Below are 22,314 nucleotides of genomic sequence, written 5' to 3' on the forward strand. Positions count from 1 at the left end.
CCATCATCAAAAAATCTACAAAGAATAAATGCTGGAGGAGGTGTGGAGAAAAGGGAACCCTCCTACACTGTTGGTAGGAATGTAAATTGGTACAGTCACTATGGAGAACTATAGGGACGTTCCTTAAAAAACTAAAAGCAAAACTTAAAAACTAAAACTAGAACTATCATAGATCCAACAATCCCATTCCTGGACATGTATCTGGAGAAAAACATGGTTTGAAAGGCTACATGCACCCCAATGTTCATTGCAACCTTGTTTACAATAGTCAAGACATGGAAGCAACCTAAATGTCTACAGATGACTGGATAAAGAAAATGTGGTACATATACAATGGAATATTACTCAGCCATTAAAAAGAATGAAATAATGCTATTTGCAGCAACGTAGATGGACCTAGACATCATCATACTAAGTGAAGTCAGACAAAGAAAGACAAATACAGTGGTGCTTATATGTAAAATCTTTTAAAAATTGTACAAATGAACTTTTTTTTACAAAACAGAAAGATTCACAGACTTTGAGAACAAACTTATTGTTGTGGGCGGCGGGGAGGAGGGGGATAGATTAGGAGTTTGGGATTGATCTATATAAAATAGATAACCAACCAGGAATTATTGTATAGCACAGGGAACTGTGCTCAGTATTCTGTAATAACCTGAATGGGAAAGAATTTGAAAAAGAATAGATACATGAATGTGTATAATTGAATCCCTTTGCTATACACCTGAAACTAACATGAGATTGTTAACTGACTATACTCCAGTATAAAATAAAAATAAAAATTTAAATTAAAAAAACGGGTGGGGAGTGGAATGCGTGATTGGGCTGTTGCCTTTCAGCAGGGTAGAGAGGGGCAGGTTTGGCAAAGGAACTTGCTGTGCCCTGTGCTAAGTCGCTTCAGTTACGTCCGACTCTTTGCGACCCTGTGGACTACAGCCTGCCAGGCTCCTCTGTCCATGGAACTTTCCAGGCAAGAATACTGGAGTGGGTCCGGTTGCCATGCCCTCCTCCAGGGCATTTTCCGGACCCAAGGATCCAACCGGTATCTCTAATGTCTCCTGCATCAGCAGGTGGGTTCTTTGACCCAAGGCACACATAAGTCACAGTCACGGTGTCTGTGGTACACCAAAACACACCTGGAATACAGTCTGCTAACACCACTGAAGAACTCAGAAAAAAATTACTGCTTTCAAAATTAAAATCTCCTTTTTATATAAAAATATACTATATATTCACAAGAATAGGTTTATACTGTACATGCGCTGTTCTAAGTTTCCCCTGCCCTCTCTTAATATTCGGCTATGGTCCGCCTTCCTTCCATATCAACAAACTGGACTTAGAGTTGTAATTTCTAACGACCACAGCATACCTGGTCGTTTCAAGTTACTAAAAATTACTTTACCAATCTTTTGTTGGGAGGACAGTTTATTTCCGGGTTGTTTTCTCTGGCATAAACAATCACAGTCAACATCCTTGGACATACATGTGTGCACATTTGACTGTTTATTTAGTACACATTGGCAGACGTGGAATTCCTGGGCCAATGCTAACACATTTGAATTTTGATCCACGTTTCCAAACTGGCCTTCTAGAAAGTGTTTTTATTCGGTTGACTGGTTTTAAATCAGATGACACTCTTAAAAACAGGGTAAGGGAAAGCTATTTAAAGCACCATGGTGGGGGGGGGGGGCGGTGGCGGAGGAGTGGGATCGAAAACTCTTACTTGAACTTGAGCAACCCCTTCCTGGTTTAACTGCGCAGTTTCCTGGGCGCTTTTAAAGGAAGCAAAGGCAACAGGAGAGCCCCAAGATCCGCCCCGGGCGGGGGTGGGCGCCCCTCCAGCTCACCAGGCGGCACGAAGTTCGGAAAAACCAAGTTTCCGATGGTTGGTCGGAAGTGCGGCCGGGACCCCCCTCCTCGAACCCAGCAGCCTGGGTGAGGATGTGCCCGGACCTCCGCCGCGCTCCGGGCCGGGATGGGGCCACGGGGGCGGGGCCCTGGTGGGGCCGCGGGGCGGGGCAGCTCGGCCAGCCCGCCCTGTCCCCCTCCCAGCCCGCCCTCCGGCCGCGTCCCCGCCAGCCCTGCCGACGTGGCGGGGCGGGACCCGGAGGCGCTCCCGCGCGCACTCGGCCGCCTGAGCGGTAAGAGCCCCGGGCACTTCTCGCCTTCACCCCCTTCCCCGGGCGGGCGCGGGGGCGGGGGGATGCGGGGACAGCTGCCGCGGGGTGATGGGGAGACCCTGCCGTCTCTGTTTATCCCGTTCGGTTCCCCGAGTCGGCAGGGGCTGGGCACCGGGCACAGGATCGGAGGGAACGGCCCTGGAGGTGAAGGTCCGGGCAGGCGCGGGCGGCGCGGCCGAGGGCCCCGCGTGGGTGCGGGCGTGTGAGTGTGTGTGTGTGAGTGTGTGTCGCTCCAGGTCCACGCTCATGCACACACCCACACGCCCGCACTCCTGCTCTGCCCCCTCGGCCGGCGTGAACCTCTGCGGAGCCTGTCTTGTGCTCCTGAAGTATTCGGTCCCAGCACAAAGCAAGTCTGAAAAAGTTTCCCCCAGGTCCCAGGTCCCAGTGAGAGGCAGGCTGCGGGGTCTCCGCAGCGGCGGGCACAGGGGAAGCAAGCCCCATCCCGGGGTTCGCCAGCCCTTGGCCTGGAAAAGCCGAGCTCCGGCCTTGCCCTCCCACCCAAGCTCATCATCCATCATCTCTCCCGCTGCAGACGCCGGCACTGCCGGCGCTTCCACCCCAGCTAGCACCCTGAGCCAGCAGCACCTCTATTCACAGCCCCCAGGTTGAGCCCCACTCCCCACCTCAACGCCCCCACCCGCCGGCCCAGTCGCTCGTCTTCTTCCCTGGAGCCAGGCTTTTCTAACCATCTCAGATCAGGCGTCTGAACTTCACTGCCCTTTCCTGGAGTAGGAAGAACTCTCTGCATGAACTGTCAGGGTGATCTCTCTGTCCTTCGATGCCATCAGTTCTCATCCTAAACGTCTTGAGAGGGTCAAGCGGGTGGCTTTTAAAATCAATGTCTCGAACTCCAGAAGACGTCGTCCACCCTGAGAAAACTAAGTAGGCAGGCTTTCTCCTCAGAGCCTTCTCTGCCCTCGTTTCCTCCCTTGCCCCTTCCCCACCTCACCTGTGTCCATTCCCTGCCTTTCCTTCCTTTGCTAAGCTCAGGAAAAAATCTGATAAACTCCTTAGGGCATAAGTTCTAAGCAAAAGAAGGGAACTTTGAGGGTGGGATCTGAGGCTTCTTGGAGCCAGTGCAGAAGGAATTTGAGGGTGGGAAGGAGCCTTGCTGATTCTCACAGATTCAGACATTATTAGACCAGGCTTACATCACACATTGTTTCTCTTTAATCAATATCAAACAATATATTTCAGTTCAGTAAATACTAGAGTGTCGGAAAACAAGCTAGGTGCTTGTTGGTCACAGTTCTGGAGGAGAGACAAATAAATGTCTATTTTTAAAAAATGATACAGAAATAAATACTCCTTAAAAATGCCATAGAAGTCTATGCAATGTATCTTCTAAAACATTGGAAGGAGTGGGGCAAATTTGGGAAGATTTCAAAGTAGAAAGTAACATTGTTGTTCAGCCCCTGAGTCATGTCAGACTCTGCCATCCCATGAACTACAGTGCACCAGGCTTCCCTGTCCTTTACTGTCTCCTGGAGTTTGCTCAAACTCATGTCCATTGAGTTGATGAAAGTGATTCTAGACATTGAGAAAAAAAAACAAAAACAGGACTTTGCCAGGCAGTTGGAGGCAGGGCATCCTGATCAGAAAACCCAGCATGAGCAAAGGTGGAGATGTTTATGAGCTGCCTGGGCAGTGATGGAAAATGTGCTGTCTGGTGAGTTGAGAGTTCCAGGAGGCTTACAGAGAAAGTGGAGCTGGACTATGAGGGGCCCCAGATGCCATGCAAAGGTGTTTAAACCTCATGTTTTTTAAACAGGGGAGCAAATAGGTCCTTATTCATGTTTCATAAAATTACCTGGCAGACGTGTGGAAGCCAACTGGAGGAAAAAGAGTCTGGGCTCTGGGAACACATACTTGTCAAGTACCATTGGAACTCTTGCAACCTGGTTAAGATCCTGTCATCCACAGTTTTTGTTCCTGGTCTTTCACTGACGGACACTTTTTAAATTTGGAGGCAGTGATCTCACACAGGGCATTTATTGTATTACCAACTTCTTATTTTGCCAAGTGAGACCATTTAACAAATCCCTGCACTCCAATACTATTTCATAAAATGAAAGATGTTTTAATACCAAGAAAAGCATGAAGGTTAAACTTGGAGATGAAGGCAGTCCTTTACGTTGAATAAATTTAGACTGATGAAACACTCTCTATCTTGTCCTCATTTTTCTGTCATCACAGGCCGGTCCCAGTCCTACAGTCTGTTATCGGGGAACAAAGTATGCAGATCGTTATGTCCACCCTTACTCTCCAGAGGAGGAAGTGAGGAAGCCCAACGAGAATGAGTGGGCTGTACACCCGCAGAGAGATAGAGAGATCAGAGCACAATTCTTTGCACCTCAGCATCCATCCCTCCCATCCCTTGATATTCCTCCATGTGGCTGTTGGCCCAGCCACATAGCATCCGTTCTGCGTGTCTAGATTCATTCCTAGCACATACTCTTTTCCCATCAGGCCTTAATAACTATCAAAGCCTCTTCCCAGTTCTCCCTTGTATGAGATCAGTCTAGTTCAGGTACTTCTTTACCTGCTGTGATGTGCTGTTTACATCATCATTTAACCATTTCGTGTTAGAGGCAGTAGTTTCCTGGACCTTCACTGACCAGGAATCAGATGGAAACAGATTATTCGTTTTCTGAAGGATGTCTTCCGTTTTAAACTTATTTTTGGAGCCATGAAATTGTTGCTCCAATACCTAGCATAGTTCTGGGAGCATTTTAGGTGATGAATGAATTGACTCACGAAAAACTAACTTATATTCCCAGCCCACAAAGGCTTCTTTATATGCCACTCTTCCTCTTCTTGGAGTTTACTGAAGAAACTTCCTTGTTTCTGTGGGTTGAGGCTCCCTAGCATCAAAGCCACAGGACACGGCTGTAATGGTCAACATTCCAAACCATAAATCAGGGCGAGTTTAAATCCGACTGCTTCTGGGGCACCCAGGCAGAGATGGGGGCCAACCCAGGACACGCATCGTGCATCCTGGCCACCCACAGTCCCTACATAGGAACAGCTGTGTCTTAGAACACACAGTTTGTAATGACTTCAGGTGGAAGGGCACTGTTTTAAAAATGACTACCTCTCTCCTGTCATAACATCCAGAGTAGACCAAGGTCTACCAGAATAAAAAAGATCTGGACGAAGCTTTCTTTTTTTGGTTTAGATTCAGGGAAAATATGGACTTGTAACAGAAAAGTTCACATACAATTAGAAGCTAAAGTAGGGCTGACCATTTTGATTATTTGAAAAGATGTAAAAATATAGTCTTCCTGAAATAAATTGTCCATAAATGTCTCCTAACAGTATTGGTTCAACTCCTTACAGCTGAATGTCACGTGTATTTCTGAAGGAATGGCTTCATGTTGATAATTGGATACAGAGTAGCCACAGGGAAGACAGGATTTGTTGCAGTCATTTTTCCACAGTTGAGGTGACCTGACCTAAGGCAGTTTGGCCATCAGAGATGGGTGAAAGTGGTAGGCTCCTCTGTGCAACTGTAGAACCACAATCCACTCTCAGGAGTTCCGCCACACACTCCTATTTATGTTAGCAACCAGGCTCAAATAGAGCCTGACAAGAACAAGTTGTATATTTGAAGATCTAGCTCTCTGTCTTTTTAGTCCTTGGGTGAGGACAGCCCTGGAGGCAGGACTCAGCTAACCCTGTAATCAGGCTTTGATGTATTCTTGCAATGAGTAGAAGAACTAGAAAAACTCTACGGCAAAGCTCAGTAGCTCCTGGATTCAGTATAATCTTTGCCCTGGAAATGGAAGAGCAGAAAGTACCTGTACAGAATTTCTTGCCAATCCACTTTAAGCACCATTTCCATTTTATCAGTGAAAAATACTTTTAATAGTGTATTGTGTTAGTTGCTCAGTCATGTCCACCTCTTTGTGACCCCATGGATTGTAGCCCCCCCATGGTCCTCTGTCCATGGATCCTCCAGGCAAGAAACCTGGAGTGGGTAGACATTCCCTTCTCCAGGGAATCTTCCCAACCCAGGGTTCGAACCTGAGTCTCCTGCATTGCAGGCAGATTCTTTGCCATCTGAGCCACTGGGGAAGCTTTTAATAGTACCCCCTGATAAATAGTGTTCAGAGAGAGGGATGGTTGAACCCTCTCACGAGGTGAACAGTCCATTACAGAATCTGAAATGGTAACTAAAGACCTTGAAAAGTATATTCCTTAATAGGACATTTAAAATGTTAACCAGCCACCCCCAGAGCATAAAATAAAACTAATCCATGTAGATGTTCCATGGTATGTGCTGAAATATTTTAGCACTAGGAACAGTATCACAACAATTTAAGGTGAAGCAGATACAAAATGTTTCTAATGCTTTTTATTCACCCACAAATGTTTATTATAACCAGGTTTATTCTCATGTTCCTGCTGATAGAGAAGTGAAATAGTTTGGAACTTCTTAATAATCCAGATTAATAATAAGGTTTTTCAAATTATCTTACAAAGAAATTAAAATATCAGTGCCTTTGACTAAATGTTGATGAACACAAAAAGGGGAATCTAAGTGATGTCCAAGTATGTGCTCAATCTCCTTATGTTCGTACTCCTAGGACCCAGGTGAGGATAAGGGTAAATTAGGAGAACTCTAGGCCATGGCAGTGAAGGAATGTCCTAGACCATGGGTCAGCAAACATTTTTTATACAGGGCCAGATAGTAACTATTTTAGGCTTTGCAATTTTGGGGGCCATGTGGTCTCTCTCGCCACTCTTCACCTCTGCTGTTGTACTCGAGAACCCACGGACGTTATATAAACAAGTGAGCATGTCTGTGTTCCAATAAAACTTTGTTTACCAAAACAGAGGGAAGGCAAATTTAGGCACCTGGCTGTAGTTTGCCAACCTCTGTCCAGGCCAGTCCTGACTGGTTTTCACAAAAATTTTATAAGCTTCCACATGACAATAGCTTTTCAATTACCCTCCCTCAATCTCATCCCTCTCCCATAAACCACAGTAACAATCCCTTTTCTGCAGGGTAGCCAGAATCACTCTTTACTCCTTTAACTAGGCATTGACCATACTTACTGACAGACCATCTCCAACCTTGAATACCCGAAACTTAACGTATCAGCCAAAGGGGAGGATGCATTCTTTGCCTTTCCCATCTGCAGACTTGTTTATAGTTGTGTTATCAGAGAATTCAAGTATTTTTGTTTAAAAAGAGACATTCTAACCCAGTTATCTTGTAGGTGAAGGAACAGAGGAAAGACAATATGGGTCATTTGAAACCACTTGCTGTAAGATAGCTCCTGAGTAGCGAATGAGGTAAAGGCATTTGCTGCTTACTTTCATTTCAAATTACACTTTAATTTTAAATCTTCCCCCAAATATTAATATAACTCAATACACATGTTTGTTGAGTTTCCTACAGTGTTCAAGAAACCATGTTAAGTGCTGTATAAAATACGAAGACAAAATAAGGAAGACTCTTGTCTTCATATAGTATTTACAACATATTAGGATAACACTCAAACGACTCTAATCAAAGATGATTGTAACCATCCGAACTGAGATAGATGCAAAGCACTCTGAGAGTTCAGAGGAAGAAAAATTATATCCAGTTAGGAGGAACAAAATATAGAGGAGACAGTTACTCTAAATGGGCCTTAAATTTGTTAAAACAACATACTGAACCAACAGCCACCTGACAGTCTTTTGTGAATGTAATATATTCACAGAATTGTATAGCCATTACCACTGTTCAGTTTTAGGACATTTTGGTCACCCACAAAAGAAATCCACATCCATTAGCAGTCATTACTCATCCCCTCTCCTTTCAGCCACTGAAAGTAAAAGTGAAGTCGCTCAGTCGTGTCCGACTCTTTGTGACCCCGTGGACTGTAGTTCACCAGGCTCCTCTGTCCGTGAGATTCTCCAGGCAAGAATCCTGGAGTAAGTTGCCATTTCCTTCTCCAGGGGATCTTCCCAACCCAGGGATCGAACTCAGGTCTCCCGCATTGCAGACAGCCACTAAAAGCCACTAATTTACTTTCTGCCTTTGTGGAATGGAGGTAGGTATTGGAGAGTCACACATAGAAGTGTGTAAAACTGTGAGAAAGGAGTAAGATTCACCAAGGGAGAGATAAAAGAAAATAGCTGGACAATTTAAGGAACAACTGTTTGAAGGGTCAAGAAGGTTGGCAGGTGCACGTGAATTGTAAGTTGGCCACCGTCATCACGTGGCCAGTATGTGAGATGGCTTCCCACATACTGTGGTTTTAACAGTGACCAGAGATTTGACCAATTGGTAAACACCGAGGTCAACAAAAATACCCACTGATTAGCCTGCAACTTGGTTTCCTATGTAGTGAGGTCATTATCTCTTTTTTAGACTACTGAAATTATCAGGCTTCCCAGGTGGTTCAATGATAAAGAATCTGCCTGCGATGCAGGAGACGTGAGTTCAACTCCTGGTCAGGAAGATCCCCAGGAGGAAGGCATGACAACCCACTCCAATATTCTTGCCTGTAGAATCCCATGGACAGAGGAGCATGGTAGGCTGTAAAGACTTGACATGACTGATTCGATTGAAAGTACACACATGCACGCAAACACAAGGAAATTATCACCTTGAACTATTTTCTGAATATATGTTATCCAATAAGGTAGCCATTAGCCACACATGTCTATATAAATTTAAGTTAAAATTATTTAAAATTAAATTTAAAAATTAGTTCCTCCGTTGCACCAGCCACATTTCAAGTATCTGATAGCTATATGTGACTCTTAGCTACCATATTTGCCATCATGAATACAGAACATTTCATCATCACTGAAAGTTCTATTGACCTTCACTGTTGTACATGGTAGCAATAATTCACAAGCTTCATAAAGAGGTTTCTGTTTTGTGTGTTATTTTGTAATGGCTCCATTCCTCATTTGGCTTAATATGTCACTTCTTTATTCCATTTCATCCTTGTGTTTCCCCATCTAAACTATTCACCAAAGAAAGCTCAGACCTTCATGGGCTGGTACCCAACAAGGCACACTTCTGTGTATGTATGTTTTTTTCAATTTGAATTTCTGACCAAATTGCAATACTAAATGTCAAGCATTTTAAAATAAGCTCTCAGGTATTTTCCATGCTTATTCTTATGGCTACAAATATAATTAAGTCATATGAAGTAAATACTTTCACAGATACAGATAATACTCTTAGTTCCTATATGTATATTTCCTCATGCCAGGTGAAAGATCCATGAAAGTTTAAAGATAGCACTGTAGGTCTGTATTAGTTCCTACTGCTACTGCAACAAAGTACAACCAACATAGTGATTTATAGCAATACAAATGTATTCTCTTAGAGTTCTAGAGTCTGAAGGGAGAATGTTTTCCTTGACTTTTCAACATCTAGTGGCCACCTGTGTTCCTTGTGGTCTGTGGTCTGTCCCTTCATCTTCTGAGTGCATCACTCCAATCTGCTTCTGTCATCACATTAGCTTTTCCTCTTTGCAGTCAGATCTCCCTCTGCCTTGCTCTGATAAGGACACTTGTGATTTCAATTAAGACCCATGCAGGTAATCCAAGATTCTTAATTGAATCATATCTTCAAAGTCCTTTTGGCCATACAAAGTAACATTCACAAGGTGAACATGGATGGAACCTGTGTCTCCTGCATCTCCTGCATTGCAGGCAGATTCTTGACAACTGAGCCACCTGGGAAGCCTGATAATTTCATTAGTCTAAAATAAAGATATAAGGACCTCACTGCATAGGAAGCCAAGTCACATTCCAAGGATTATGACATGGATATTTTGCGGGGCCATTATTCGGCCAACACAGAGGTTGCATAAAGTTTCTTCTTGGTAGCAAAAAGCTTATCTCCACCAGATTTAATTATTCAGGGCTTTGAATTAAAATTGAATAATTCAGATAAAGAGTAAGTTGTTTGTTTGTAATCCTGTTAACAGATATTAAAATGTCTGACAATGGCGATGACACGTTAGCCTCTGGAGACAAAGAAGAAATTACCAACAAGCCCAACAGTGATACTTTACCCAAAGATGCAGAAGTGCACTGTGATTCAGCTACAATTTCAAATGAGCTAACGCCAGCGAATCCCAGAAGAGATGTGCATGAAAATGAGGCTGTTCAGGGTGCAGAGACTGCTGACACTGGACTCGCTGAGGAGCCCAAAGACCTTGGCGCCACGGAGCCGCCCCTCAACGGAGAAGTGGCTGAGGATGCCCTCACTGAGTGTGTTGATGCTGTGAGCCTCGAGGCAGAACCTGGATCCGAAATACCCCTGAAAGAACAGAGTGATCCGGTAGGAGTGGTTCATTTGACTGAGTTCTTACTGATACCTACCATGGGCATAGATTTGTGCCAAGCTATGAGGTTAGGAATTGGGAATTCAGTATACACTATGACATTACCTCTATCATCAGAGATGTATTGTTTGGTGAGAAAAGGTGTATATGAGAATAATTGGTCATTTTAATATTTTCATTTTATTGATTGTATTTTTATTAACAATACCCACCACCAAATTATTGGACACAACAGGCACTCTCCTAACTACTCTATATGTTAAGTAATTCACTCCATACAACAGTTCCTTGAGGTTCTAAGTGGATATTATTAACCCCAAGTTATAGATGAGGCAATCAGGCTCAGAGATCTTAAGCAACTCAGTAAGATATTAAGCTACTCAGTAAGTGAGCTCAGTAAGGGAGCTACTCAGTAAGTGAATGATATTGTAATATTGAATATAACGAGTCCAGATTATTAACGAATCTAATTCCACCCTAAACAAGTTAATGCTTCTTTAACATCACTTAAATTTTGCTGCATATTTACAAATTTGCATATTTACGAAAAGATCTGAAACCTGCAGATTCCCCTTTTATCATCACATACCACCTTCCGGAGACAACAGCAGAACACCCTTGTGCTTCACTTTAGCGCCTGCACCTGACTCTCTGGGGGATGGCAGGCCAGTATCTCCATGTCACTACCTCATTCCACATCAGTATGACCAAGCTGGGTTTTCCTGACACCTTTCCCTCCATCCACGTGGGGACCGGAAGGGGTGGGGAGGCACTCTGCAGGACTTGAGGAGATGGGCCACTCTCCTCCGAACCTGCCTTCTAGAAGGATGCTACAGTGTAGGGGGATCGGCCCTGCTCTCCCGAAGTTGAGAGCGTCCCCTCCTTGAGGTGACTCTGCTGCATGCAGTGAGGGAGGCAGGCTAAGTGGGGAGTTGGGCAGCTGGGCTTCCATCCCCCATCTATCATTAACTCTCTTAGTTTGGGCAGGACACCAAATTTCTCTGTGCTTCAGTTTTTCCTCTGTAAAATGAAGAATTTGCCCATGAAGACCACGAGGTATCCTTCTGACTAATGTTTTGTGATTCTTTTACTCAAAAGCAGACTTCTTGGGCCTTAGTTTCCTCAAATCTTGGGCCTCAGTTTCCTCAAATTGACTCTCAGAATTATTCTAAGATGAGATGAAAGGAAGGGTTTTCCCATCACTGGAGATGTTTAAACAAAAACAAATGATCATTCTGCTGAATGTCATGGAAGGGATCTGAGGACCAGCTGGGAGTTTGGATCAGTTATGTAAACATACATGCAAAATTTTGTTTTTGAGTTCCATGATATCACAGACATTTTAAAGCCATCCATGGACCCCCTGAGGGATTAAGAATTCCTAGATCAAAGGGTCTCAACTCTAGCTGAACATTTCAACCACTGAGAGAGCTTTGAGAAATAATTGGGAGTGGGGAAGAAAGAATGACGACAGGGTGGATAGTAGTCTGAATTCTCCAGAGAAACGTAACCAATAGGATGTGCCCTCTCCCTGTACCAACCTGTGTGCCTGACTTTGGAACCTGTGTTCCTTCCATGCTGTCTTTCTACTGGGGCGCATTGGTTCCCAGTTGTTATTGTAACTGCTACTATTAATACATGCTTTTGTACATTAAAAAATATATATCTTAACCATGACATTCTGACCGAAGATGATTCAAAGAAGCTATAAGAGCTTCATTGAGTCGTGATATGTGTGCTCATGAAGGCTAGATTATACATGCCAGTTTCAGACTTCTAAAAGTTATAACAAGTTTGCTAATAAAGATAGCAAAATAAAAAGTCAGGATGCTCCTACACATCCATCTTCTTACATTTTGAGCAAATCGAATGAATTCTGCTTTTGAGAGCACTTTGTAAACCTCCTTAATGCTACAGAGAGAGAGAAAGAGCCAACTGGCAGATAGATATTCCCCTCCCGGCAACTCCCCTCCCCTACCGATAGCTTTGAAAAGGGGAGCATTTCCTTATCATGAAGCTTCACAAAGTATCTGAATGGAAGTTCAGAGACTGGCCACAGAGTTAGAGCTGTGGCTCTGCGTGTGTGTGTTGGCGGGGGCGGGGGGGCCGAGGGTGGTGGGTGGCAGGAGGCGGGGGGCGTTGCATCAGGAGCTCAGACAGAAGCAGGATTTGGGAGGAATTCCTGTGAGCATGTTGGTTCTAAGAAGACAGAAAGCTAATACAGGTGGCTGGAAGGGTCTTGAGAGGAAAACATATCTCTTTCACCCAGGTTACATTTAAACCTTCTAACTAGGTACAGATATAGTCTCTCCTTAATAATTACTAGAAAAGGGGATTCTACTCTCTCGGCAACTTATCCTTTTGTCTTAAGTTAGTATTAGAAGAATTCAGTTGGGTGCTTCATCTTCAAGCATTGTTCATTTGCTCTATTTTATTGGTTCTTCATTGCACACTTACAGGAAGTTCTTTTGCGGTGATGAAAACAACCATTTTTCTGTTAATCCAGAAGAGAATGAATTCTGCAAAAAATCTTGAATCAAAAGTTCATTTGTACGTTGCTTGGTTGGATCTTGAACACAGGTCTACTGAGGAATGACAGGTCCTTCAGGTCCTTCAAAAGCCTGTCTGGTCCTAGATGTATTTGAGTTTAAGAGAATCTCATCACCTCTTAAAAAACAGTTTCTAAGGGGAAATGCCTGTTTTTTAAAAAACCTGGCAGAATAGTCATTGAGGAAGTTGTTTCTTCTACTACACACTAGATTTTGTGATAATGGGTTTAAATGTATATGTTTTTTCTATAAGTGGTATCTAGTTACTTTGGGTCTTGGTCCCCTTAAAATTCACCTTACCAGCTTCCCCTTTGCCTGAGTCAGCATGGCAGCCATCACTTGGCAGGCAGGACGGTGTGACCAGGAGGCACTCTGGGGCCAGTGGTTCTGCCAGCTACTCAGCTGGCACGTCTTCTTTGAAGGGTCACACCATCACAGTTGATACACTCAGAGAAGCTGTCTCTGTCTTTAGGGCCCTTTCTCTTTGTCATTCATTCTGATGTACAGACTCAGAAACCATTGAGTTAAGGCTTCTTTCAGGAATCCACACCACGACATCCATAAGAGATAGTCCCCAGACCCCCTTGAACTTTGGAGGTTGGACTAGAGTCTAAATCTTTACCAGCCCCATGACACCATGTATTATGCTCCAGAAGCTGGGTAGTGTAACTATCTTCAGGATGCCTCCCATCTAGTTGGGAAAGGAAGTGTTATATGAAAGCAATTATAGTATGTCTTGGACTTCCCTATAGCTCAAACAGTAAAGAATCTGCCTGCAATGCAGGAGATCCAGGTTCTATCCCTGGGTTGGAAACATCCTCTGGAGAAGAGAATGGCAATCCACTCCAGTATTCTTGCCTGGAGAATCACATGGACAGAGAAGCCTGGTGGGGTACAGTTCATGGGGTCACAAAGATTTGGACACAACTGAGCAACTAACACTTCACTTCATAGTGTGTCTTAGTGTACTAGATATATACTAGATAGGCCAGGCACAAAGAAGCCTGAGATGGAGCACCCAAATCAATCTTAAGGAGTTGGTGAAGTCTTCATCCTCAGTTCAGAGGTGTTTGTCGTGGGTGCTAGGTTGGAATGACATTTATTCCCAGAAATCTTGTGGGACCTTTTTATGTACTAGTCTCTCCCTCTCTCTCAAAGTCACTCAGTCATGTCTGACTCTTTGCAACCTCATGGATTATAGCCTGCCAAGCTCCTCTGTCCATGGAGTTTCCTGGCAAGAATACTGGAGTAGGTAGCCATTCCCTCCTCCAGGAAATCTTCCTGACACAGGAATCAAAGCCAGGTCTCCCGCATTGCAGACAGATTCTTTACCCTCCGAGCTACGAGGGACGCCCATGTGCTAGTCTATCAGCCCCTAAAAGATCTAATCTAGTTCAAATTTCCCTAAATTCTTAGAATTAAGAAATATTACCCAGACTAAAAAAATTTCATCCCTACTGTCCTATACCAATGCATTAAAAAGCTAATCAGGAAGAAGGTAAAGAATGCAATGTTACCACTCAAAGTACTCAAAGGAAAACACAGACTACCACTCATTAGTTCTCTCCCTAGAAAAGGAAAAGCAGGGTGCTTAAGAACAGTAAAATTTCTGTCAGCAGAGACAAAAATGAGAGAACATAGGCCAAGATCTGCTGATGACAGATTTTTGCCTCTTAAATGAGTGAGTAGAGTTTGCTCCAGTTCTATTGGAGTGTTTCTCTTTTTTATGACTTGCCACATGAAGCCATCTGATTTTTCACTTGAGCAACCAGATGGTAGCTGTTACCTTTTGGTTGTATTGGACGTGCATATGCATGCTTCGGAGAAGGCAATGGCACCCACTCCAGTACTCTTGCCTGGAAAATCCCATGGACAGAGGAGCCTTGTAGGCTGCAGTCCATGGGGTCACAAAGAGTCGGACACGACTGAATGACTTCACTTTCATTTTTCACTTTCATGCATTGGAGAAGGAAATGGCAACCCACCCCAGTGTTCTTGCCTGGAGAATCCCAGGGACAGGGGATCCTGGTGGGCTGCCCTCTGTGGGGTCGCACAGAGTTGGACATGACTGAAGTGACTTAGCAGCAGCAGCAGCATTCATGCTTAGTCTCTCAGTCATGTCCGACTCTGCAACCCCATGGACTGTATCAGGCTTCTCTGTCCATGGGATTTCCCAGGCAAGAATACTGGAATGGGGTGCCATTTCCTCCTTCAGGGGATCTTCCTGACCCAGGGATCAAACCTGTGGTTCCTGCACTGGCAGACAGATTCTTTACCACTGGGCCACCTCGGAAGCTCAGTTGCATTGGACAGTGCTTCATAAATCTGGTGGTGTGTTATAATCACCGGGGAAGTTTGTTAGAAGTTTGGATTCCTGGGATCTACCCTGAAAGGTTCTTATTCTTTAAAAGATCACAGTGGAAGCTAAGACACTGTATTTTTAGTAAGTTCCCCCAGGTAATACTCTTAGTGTCAGACTGTGGACCAGTGTTTGGGAATCACTAATATTGGTACACAGAAGAACTAGTTGAGGATTCAGGTGAGATTGAGAACATGGTGAGCTCAGTATGGGACATACCATGAGACATCCATGTGAAGATATTTTGTGGATAGTTGATTATAGTAGTCTGGAGCCCAGGGGAGGTGGTGGGGAGAGATTTGGAGGCCATTAGCCATTGAGTGTTAATGGGAGTGGGTCAGATTGCCCAGGTGTTATATATAAATAAATAAAATCAAAGGCCAGGAACCTGGCCCTGAAGTCTGTGTTTCTAAGTCAGTTTGGTCATGGACAGCTCTTAGAGTCTCTTTGATAGGTTGTGGTTGCCAGTAAAGTTCATTCTATAAATTTCAAATCATGTTATACCACACTAACATTTTTTAATTAAACATTAATTAACAAAAATGTTTAAAATAGTTCATGAAAACTCATGTAGACTTGAGAATGTTCCATTGATCTGACCTTTTACATGCCTTGACCACTACTCCACGTGAAAGGTTCATTCAAGGCAAATGCCTAGAAATCTAGGAGCAGAGATTTCGTCCTTTATACTTGGCATTGAGAAACCAGAATTCTCCAGAGTTCAGAGATGAATGGAAGACCACTTAGAACAGGGTAAAATCCTTTCTTTTACCCTGTTCATGTAAAGGTAGGAAAAGGCTCTAAAATATATTTAATCACCAACTAGTGTTGAATACCTTTAATTTCACAATCTAGAACCCCTTTCAGGTATTCAGAATGCTAGTTACCATTCTACCATGTTTACCAGTTAAAGCACATTTCTGTAATTCAGTATGCTAATTTGCAAAGCCTCAGATGTTAATAGAGATGTGAATAATAGAAGTGCTCATTATAGCTGCCTCTGGAGTATGCCTTTCCTGATTAGGATGCCAGCTGACCACCTGGACTATGTGTACTTTATTGGAATGCTTGAAGCAGTTGGGTTGCAACTTAAGGAGCTCCCACAATATGTGTGGAAACTTTCTAAAGTAAACTGAAATCATCATGATAAGGGAAAGACAAAAAATGCAAGAGTAAGAAGATAGGGCATGGAAGCCAGGTCATGAGAACAGAATCTTTTAAGGATTGAAAAGTGGTTAAGCTTCTGGTGCTACTGAGAGGTCAAGAAATAAAGTGACTATAATGAGTCCATAGCTCTGACCATGAGGGAGCCCTTGTGATCTTGATAAGGATGGTTTCATGAAACAGTGACCATGGAAGAGTCACTGTGGTGGGTGGAGGGAGTGGATTCAGAAGGTAGGCACCTTTTTTAAGAGGTAAAGAAGAAAGAAAGACATGGAACAGAAACCAGACAAGTTGGGGGAAAAAAAAACCAAAACATTTTGTCATCGTGATTTTCATTTGCTTGTTTTAAGATGGAGGATGGTGCACATAATTAAATGTGGGAAGCAGCCAGTAGAGAAAGGTTGAAAAGCCAGAAGAAAAGGGAGAACCAACCTTCCCAGGCCCAGAGGAGATCAGATGGTGGTGATAATTACAACCAAGAGGAAGATACCACTTCCATTGTGATAGAAGGGAAAGAAGTAATTGTGAGTGGGGGATACAGTAAAATTAGACTTGTGTTGAAATGGGGTTTTGATATAGGCCAGTGTTTTGTCCATAAAAAAACACTACTCAGACTTTCAACTTGGTTTGAACAATTAGTATTCAATTTATTAAGGTTATAGAATCAAAATGTCAATTCTCTGTAGTATTCATCTCACAAATCTTACTCTATTTAGAAGTCTAGCATAATTGAACACTCATGTTCAAGGGGCTTTTGATTAATGCTTGGTCCTTTATGCCAACTTAAACATGGTCAAATATTTTTTATCTACATCTATAAATTTAATATACTCTATCTACTTTTTAAGTACCTCATTTACCTACTTAAACAAGATCTTGCTGAGTACTTAAGAATTGTTGTAAATCTTAAATTTATAGAGTGGACTGAATGACCCCTTAGGTTCCATCAGTTCAGTTCAGTCACTGTCTTGTCCAACTCTTTGCAGCCTCATGGACTGCAGCATGCCAGGCTTTCCTGTCCATCACCAACTCCTAGAGCTTAACACAAACTCATGGTCCATCGAGTCAGTGATACCATCCAACCATCTCTTCATCTGTCGTCCCCTTCTCCTGCCTTCAATCTTTCCCAGCATCAGGGTCTTTTCCAATGAGTCAGTTCTTCGCATCAGGTGGCCAAAATATTGGAGTTTCAGCTTCAGCATCAGTCCTTCTAGTGAATATTCAGGACTGATTTCTTTTAGGATGGACTGGTTGGATCTCCTTGCAGTCCAAGGGACTCTCAAAAGTCTTCTCCAACACCACAGTTCAAAAGCATCAATTCTTTGGCTCTCAGCTTTCTTTATGATCCAACTCTCACGTCCATACATGACTACTGGAAAAACCATAGCTTTGACTAGACAGACCTTTGTTGGCAAATTAATGTCTCTGCTTTTTAATATGCTGTCTAGGTTGGTCATAGTTTTTCTTCCAATGAGCAAGCATCTTTTAATTTCATGGCTTGCAATCACCATCTGCAGTGATTTTGGAGCCCCCAAAAATAAAGCCTATCACTGTTTCCATTATTTCCCCATCTATTTCCCATGAAGTGATGGGACCGCATGCCGTGATCTTAGTTTTCTGAATGCTGAGTTTTAAGACAACTTTTTCACTCTCCTCTTTCACTTTGATCAAGAGGCTCTTTAGTTCTTCTTCACTTTCTGCCATAAGGGTGGTGTCATCTGCATATCTGAGGTTATTGATATTTCTCCCGGCAATCTTGTAATTCATCCAGCCCCACACTTCTCATAATGTACTCCGCATATAAGTTAAATAAGCAGGGTGACAATCGCAGCCTTGACATACTCCTTTCCTGGTTTGGAACCAGTCTGTTGTTCCATGTCCAATTTTAACTGTTGCTTCTTGACCTGCATACAGATTTCTCAGGAGGCAAGTAAGGTGGTCTGGTATTCCCATCTCTTTAAGAATTTTCCACAGTTTGCTGTGATCCACACAGGCAAAGGCTTTAGCATAGTCAATAAAGCAGAAGTAGATGTTTTTCTGAACTCTCTTGCTTTTTCAATGATCAGCGGATGTTGGCAATTTGATCTCTGGTTCCTCTGCCTTTTCTAAAACCAGCTTGAACATCTGGAAGTTCACAGTTCACATACTGTTGAAACCTGGCTTGGAGAATTTTGAGCATTACTTCGCTAGCATGTGAGATGAGTGTAGTTGTGCGGTAGTTTGAACATTCTTTGGCATTGCCTTTCTTTGGGATTGGAATAAAAACTGACCTTTTCCAGTCCTGTGACCACTGCCGAGTTTTCCAAATTTGCTGGCATATTGAGTGCAGCACTTTCACAGCATCATCGTTTAGGATTTGAAATAGCTCAACTGGAATTCTATCACCTCCACTAGCTTTGTTCATAGTGATGCTTCCTAAGGCCCACTTGACTTCAAACATTATGCATAAATTTAGGTACATTTCAACTTAAAAATCAGAAGTCTGATAATTCAATTATTCATTTTTAATTGATTTTCAAAACATTGTCACTCTAATCACTCAAATTCCTTTAAGCGTCAGTAGTACAGAAAAGAAGAAATATGCACAAAATGATTAATTGTATGACTTTCATGCTTTAAAACCTTTCTGTACTTAATTTGAAATCTCCCTGGAGTTGAATGATGCATACTAACCAAGAAAGAAAGTTCCTTGGGAACAACTGAGGCCATTTTTTAGCAAATATTTTAAGAGATGCTGGCATCAGAGCAATTTACATCCTCCCAAATGTCACACTGAGCCCCTCCTTAGAACAGCTGTGTCATGAGTTACAAAACTTAAAGAGGGTTTGGTCTCATAACTTCTTCTGTCCATATCCCAAGACCAAAGCTATATACATAGTCTCTAAATCTTAATCTAGTAAAGGAAATAGGACTATCAGGTTGGTCTTTATCTTTTAAAAGAGGTACATATATTTTCTATCTTAAGTGCTGAAAACCTTTGAATTTAATGGAATTCTAAGATGTACACATATTTTTCTACTTGATAACTTAAAAATAAATAAATTTTCTATTTAATGATAAAGACCTTTAAATGGAATATCCGATATGTAAATGTCTTTTCTATTTAAAGACTTGATAGAATCTTGCACTCTTTCATCTTCTTAGGTGCATACAACACTTATAGATGTATCAATAATCTCCATTTGAGTTTTGGAGATCCCTCCTGATCAAGCCAAGTCTGATTTGCTGTTACAATATGACTCGTATTCTTCTGAGAGTTTAGGGGGAGGGGGCAGGAAGTTGACAGAGTTCTTACCAGATGGCTTCTATTTTCTCTATGGATTAGGATGTAAAGTCGTCTGTTAAAGGAGGTGGGAGTTACATGGGTGAGGATGAGGAGAAAGTTTTAAATTTTTCATATATGAAAATGGGATACCTGAGTAGATCCATGCTGCCTACTTTATAGTCTCATAAGCATGTGACATTAAAGCCACTTAAAGTGGAGACAGTACTCCACTGGATATATTTACAGTACTCCACTGGATATATTTCCAGTCCATGTCAAACAGTTTATATGGTTTTTATGTTAAATGTACACATTTTGTTATTTGAGTATTTGCCATTCTTTGTAGCTGATCAAGAAGTCACAGCTCAATGTCAAAGAAGCTTTATTAATAAAGCAATTGAAGTAGTCACTTATACTGCAAAAAGTTCTAGACTCATTTAACATTTATTTCCATTTGCTAGTCAATTACCAGCTGTCAGAGCATATTAAGTATTGTAAATTTGAGTCAGAAGCTGTCACCCCTAAGTGTATTAACTTTCCCTAATCACATAGGTAGTGATTTATCCCATGAAAGAATTATATTAATCACCAACTTACATCTGTCTTCATCATGGTATAAAATTGCCACTGGCTTCATTGCTCAAGTGAAGTAAATCAATGTAGACTCCAAAAATGAAAGCAGACTGTCATGAATCTTGAGTATTTCCATTCACATTAACAAGCTTCTCATTGTTTCCAAACAGAAAAAAAAATGTCAGCCAACTTTCATAGCTTTTTGCTTCTTAGTGTTAAAACTGTAGTTAATTATTCTTATTATTAACAGTTAACATTTCTAGAGTATTTATTATGTGTTAGCACTATGCTCACAGCTTTATGTGAATTATTTTAATTTTCACAATAAACCTGTGAGGTTATTGGTTCTTATACTCATGGCTGCATTTTGTAATGTTGATAATGACTTTAAAAGACTTGAGTAATTAACTTGTCCAAAATGGTAGAGCCTAGAGTCAAACCCAAGCAATTTAATTCCATAATGTTTACATTTAACCAGTAGTCTACACTGATGGATGGTGTTTGATATTAATTAAGTGAATCAGTTAGGGATAGCATTTGGGATTGAATCTGCATTGCAGGCAGATTCTTTACCATCTGAGCCATCAGGAAAGCTCAACTAAAATTTAACATATAATGGCTTACAAAATAGTGATTTCTTTTTTTATTTCTCATTTAACAGAATGGAGATAGGCAATAACTCATATTTGTTTAGTAGCCCACCAGGGCCAGAGCTAGTGTGATTCCCTGGCCTGTCCCTTAAGGCAGCAAAAATGGCTGCTTCAGTTTCGAGCACCGGGTTCACATTCAGGGCAGGATAAAAGGAGAGGGGAGAGTTGCCACCAGCTGTAACTGTATAATTTATCATGACAGTGAACCCTTTCTCATTTATATCTCATTGGTCAAAGCTGTTTCACATGGCTGCTCTTATCTGAAAGGGTGGAAGACTGCAGGGGGAAGGTAGTTGGGGAGGATGATGGACCAGCCTTGGGTCAAAAGTTATAGAATCTACAAACTCTGTAGGAATTTTTCACTTCCTCCTTAACTTCTTCCTTTCTTTTCTTGGAATGAAATCGCTGTAATTCTCTACCACCTAATGTATTTTTGCCTCATTTTGTAAAATGTATTCCTGGATATTAAGGGAGAGGGGTGGTTCTTTTTTTTTTTTGAGTCAGGATGCATTGGTCACAAGTTACAGAAACTATTGCACACCTGAGAAAATCGATGAATTTCAGCTAAATTCAGCTAAATTTAGCTGTTGAATAAATAAATAAGCACTCATACACCATGAACTCTTCTATGCTCTGTGGATATATCAGTGAACAAAAATATTGAGAGAAAGAGAGAAATACTGCGCTGGAATCACATAGAACCCAAAGGTAGGAAAGCCTAAGAGCTTTGAAGAGAGACAGGAACCAGGGGTTGAGAAACTACCTGGAATCCAGACAGCTTCCCTGAGCTTATCTCCTTCATTTTGCTCACTCTGCTTTCTCTTAATTCTTGGTCTGCATAGTGGATCTTCTATTCAAGCTGAACAAGAATCTGTGTCCCAATCCAAATACGTAGGAAAAAGAATTTGAATCAACTGTGCCCACCGACAGTGAGAGATACAGTTCCAGGGGTCACTGTGAGTGGGGTGGACCCCTTGAAATTTGTCTACCTCAAAAGGCTTCCTGTTGCTGCTCCCCATCTTCAAGTTTACTGATGCTTTTGTAGACAGCTTGCCTGCTACCATCCATGCCAAAGCTCCTCCTACCACCCTAGAAATTTGAAAATTAACTCTATCTACCTTGAAGAGTACATTTTTTTTCTAGTTCTGGGGAAAAAATTGCATGAGTCAAAGTTGTTTTGGAGTTTTTCAAGTCACTCTGTGCCCAAAGGTATTAAATCTTCCCCTCCCCTCCACAGCCCTGTCACTGTCTTCCAGATAATG

The 22,314-nt window shown here is 42.3% G+C and overlaps 2 protein-coding genes across 7 annotated transcripts in view; one reads left to right on the top strand and one right to left on the bottom strand.

Moving 5' to 3' along the window:
- The window catches only part of TLR6 (toll like receptor 6), a 48,265-nt gene extending 46,289 nt beyond the window's left edge, over nt 1-1,976 (bottom strand). The window contains exon 1 of one of the 2 annotated variants that reach the window (XM_070791295.1): nt 1,851-1,976. The gene's annotated coding sequence lies outside the window, so the exon portion shown is untranslated. The remainder of the gene's footprint in view (nt 1-1,850) is intronic. The other variant, XM_070791294.1, reaches the window with a different exon arrangement.
- A 25-nt stretch (nt 1,977-2,001) lies between these two features.
- FAM114A1 (family with sequence similarity 114 member A1) overlaps nt 2,002-22,314 on the top strand; it is a 67,739-nt gene continuing 47,426 nt past the window's right edge. For 2 of the 5 annotated variants that reach the window (XM_070791298.1, XM_070791299.1), the window contains exons 1-2: nt 2,002-2,144; nt 10,133-10,488. In XM_070791298.1, coding sequence (XP_070647399.1) covers nt 10,141-10,488 — 348 coding nt within the window. In that variant the 5' untranslated portion in view covers nt 2,002-2,144; nt 10,133-10,140. Of the gene's footprint in view, nt 2,145-7,411; nt 7,488-8,093; nt 8,115-8,138; nt 8,234-10,132; nt 10,489-22,314 lie in introns of those variants that run through there. The other 3 variants (XM_070791301.1, XM_070791300.1, XM_070791302.1) reach the window with 3 other exon arrangements.

This window comes from Bos indicus, chromosome 6 (assembly GCF_029378745.1).
Source record: "Bos indicus isolate NIAB-ARS_2022 breed Sahiwal x Tharparkar chromosome 6, NIAB-ARS_B.indTharparkar_mat_pri_1.0, whole genome shotgun sequence".
Classification (NCBI taxonomy): Eukaryota; Metazoa; Chordata; class Mammalia; order Artiodactyla; family Bovidae; genus Bos; species Bos indicus.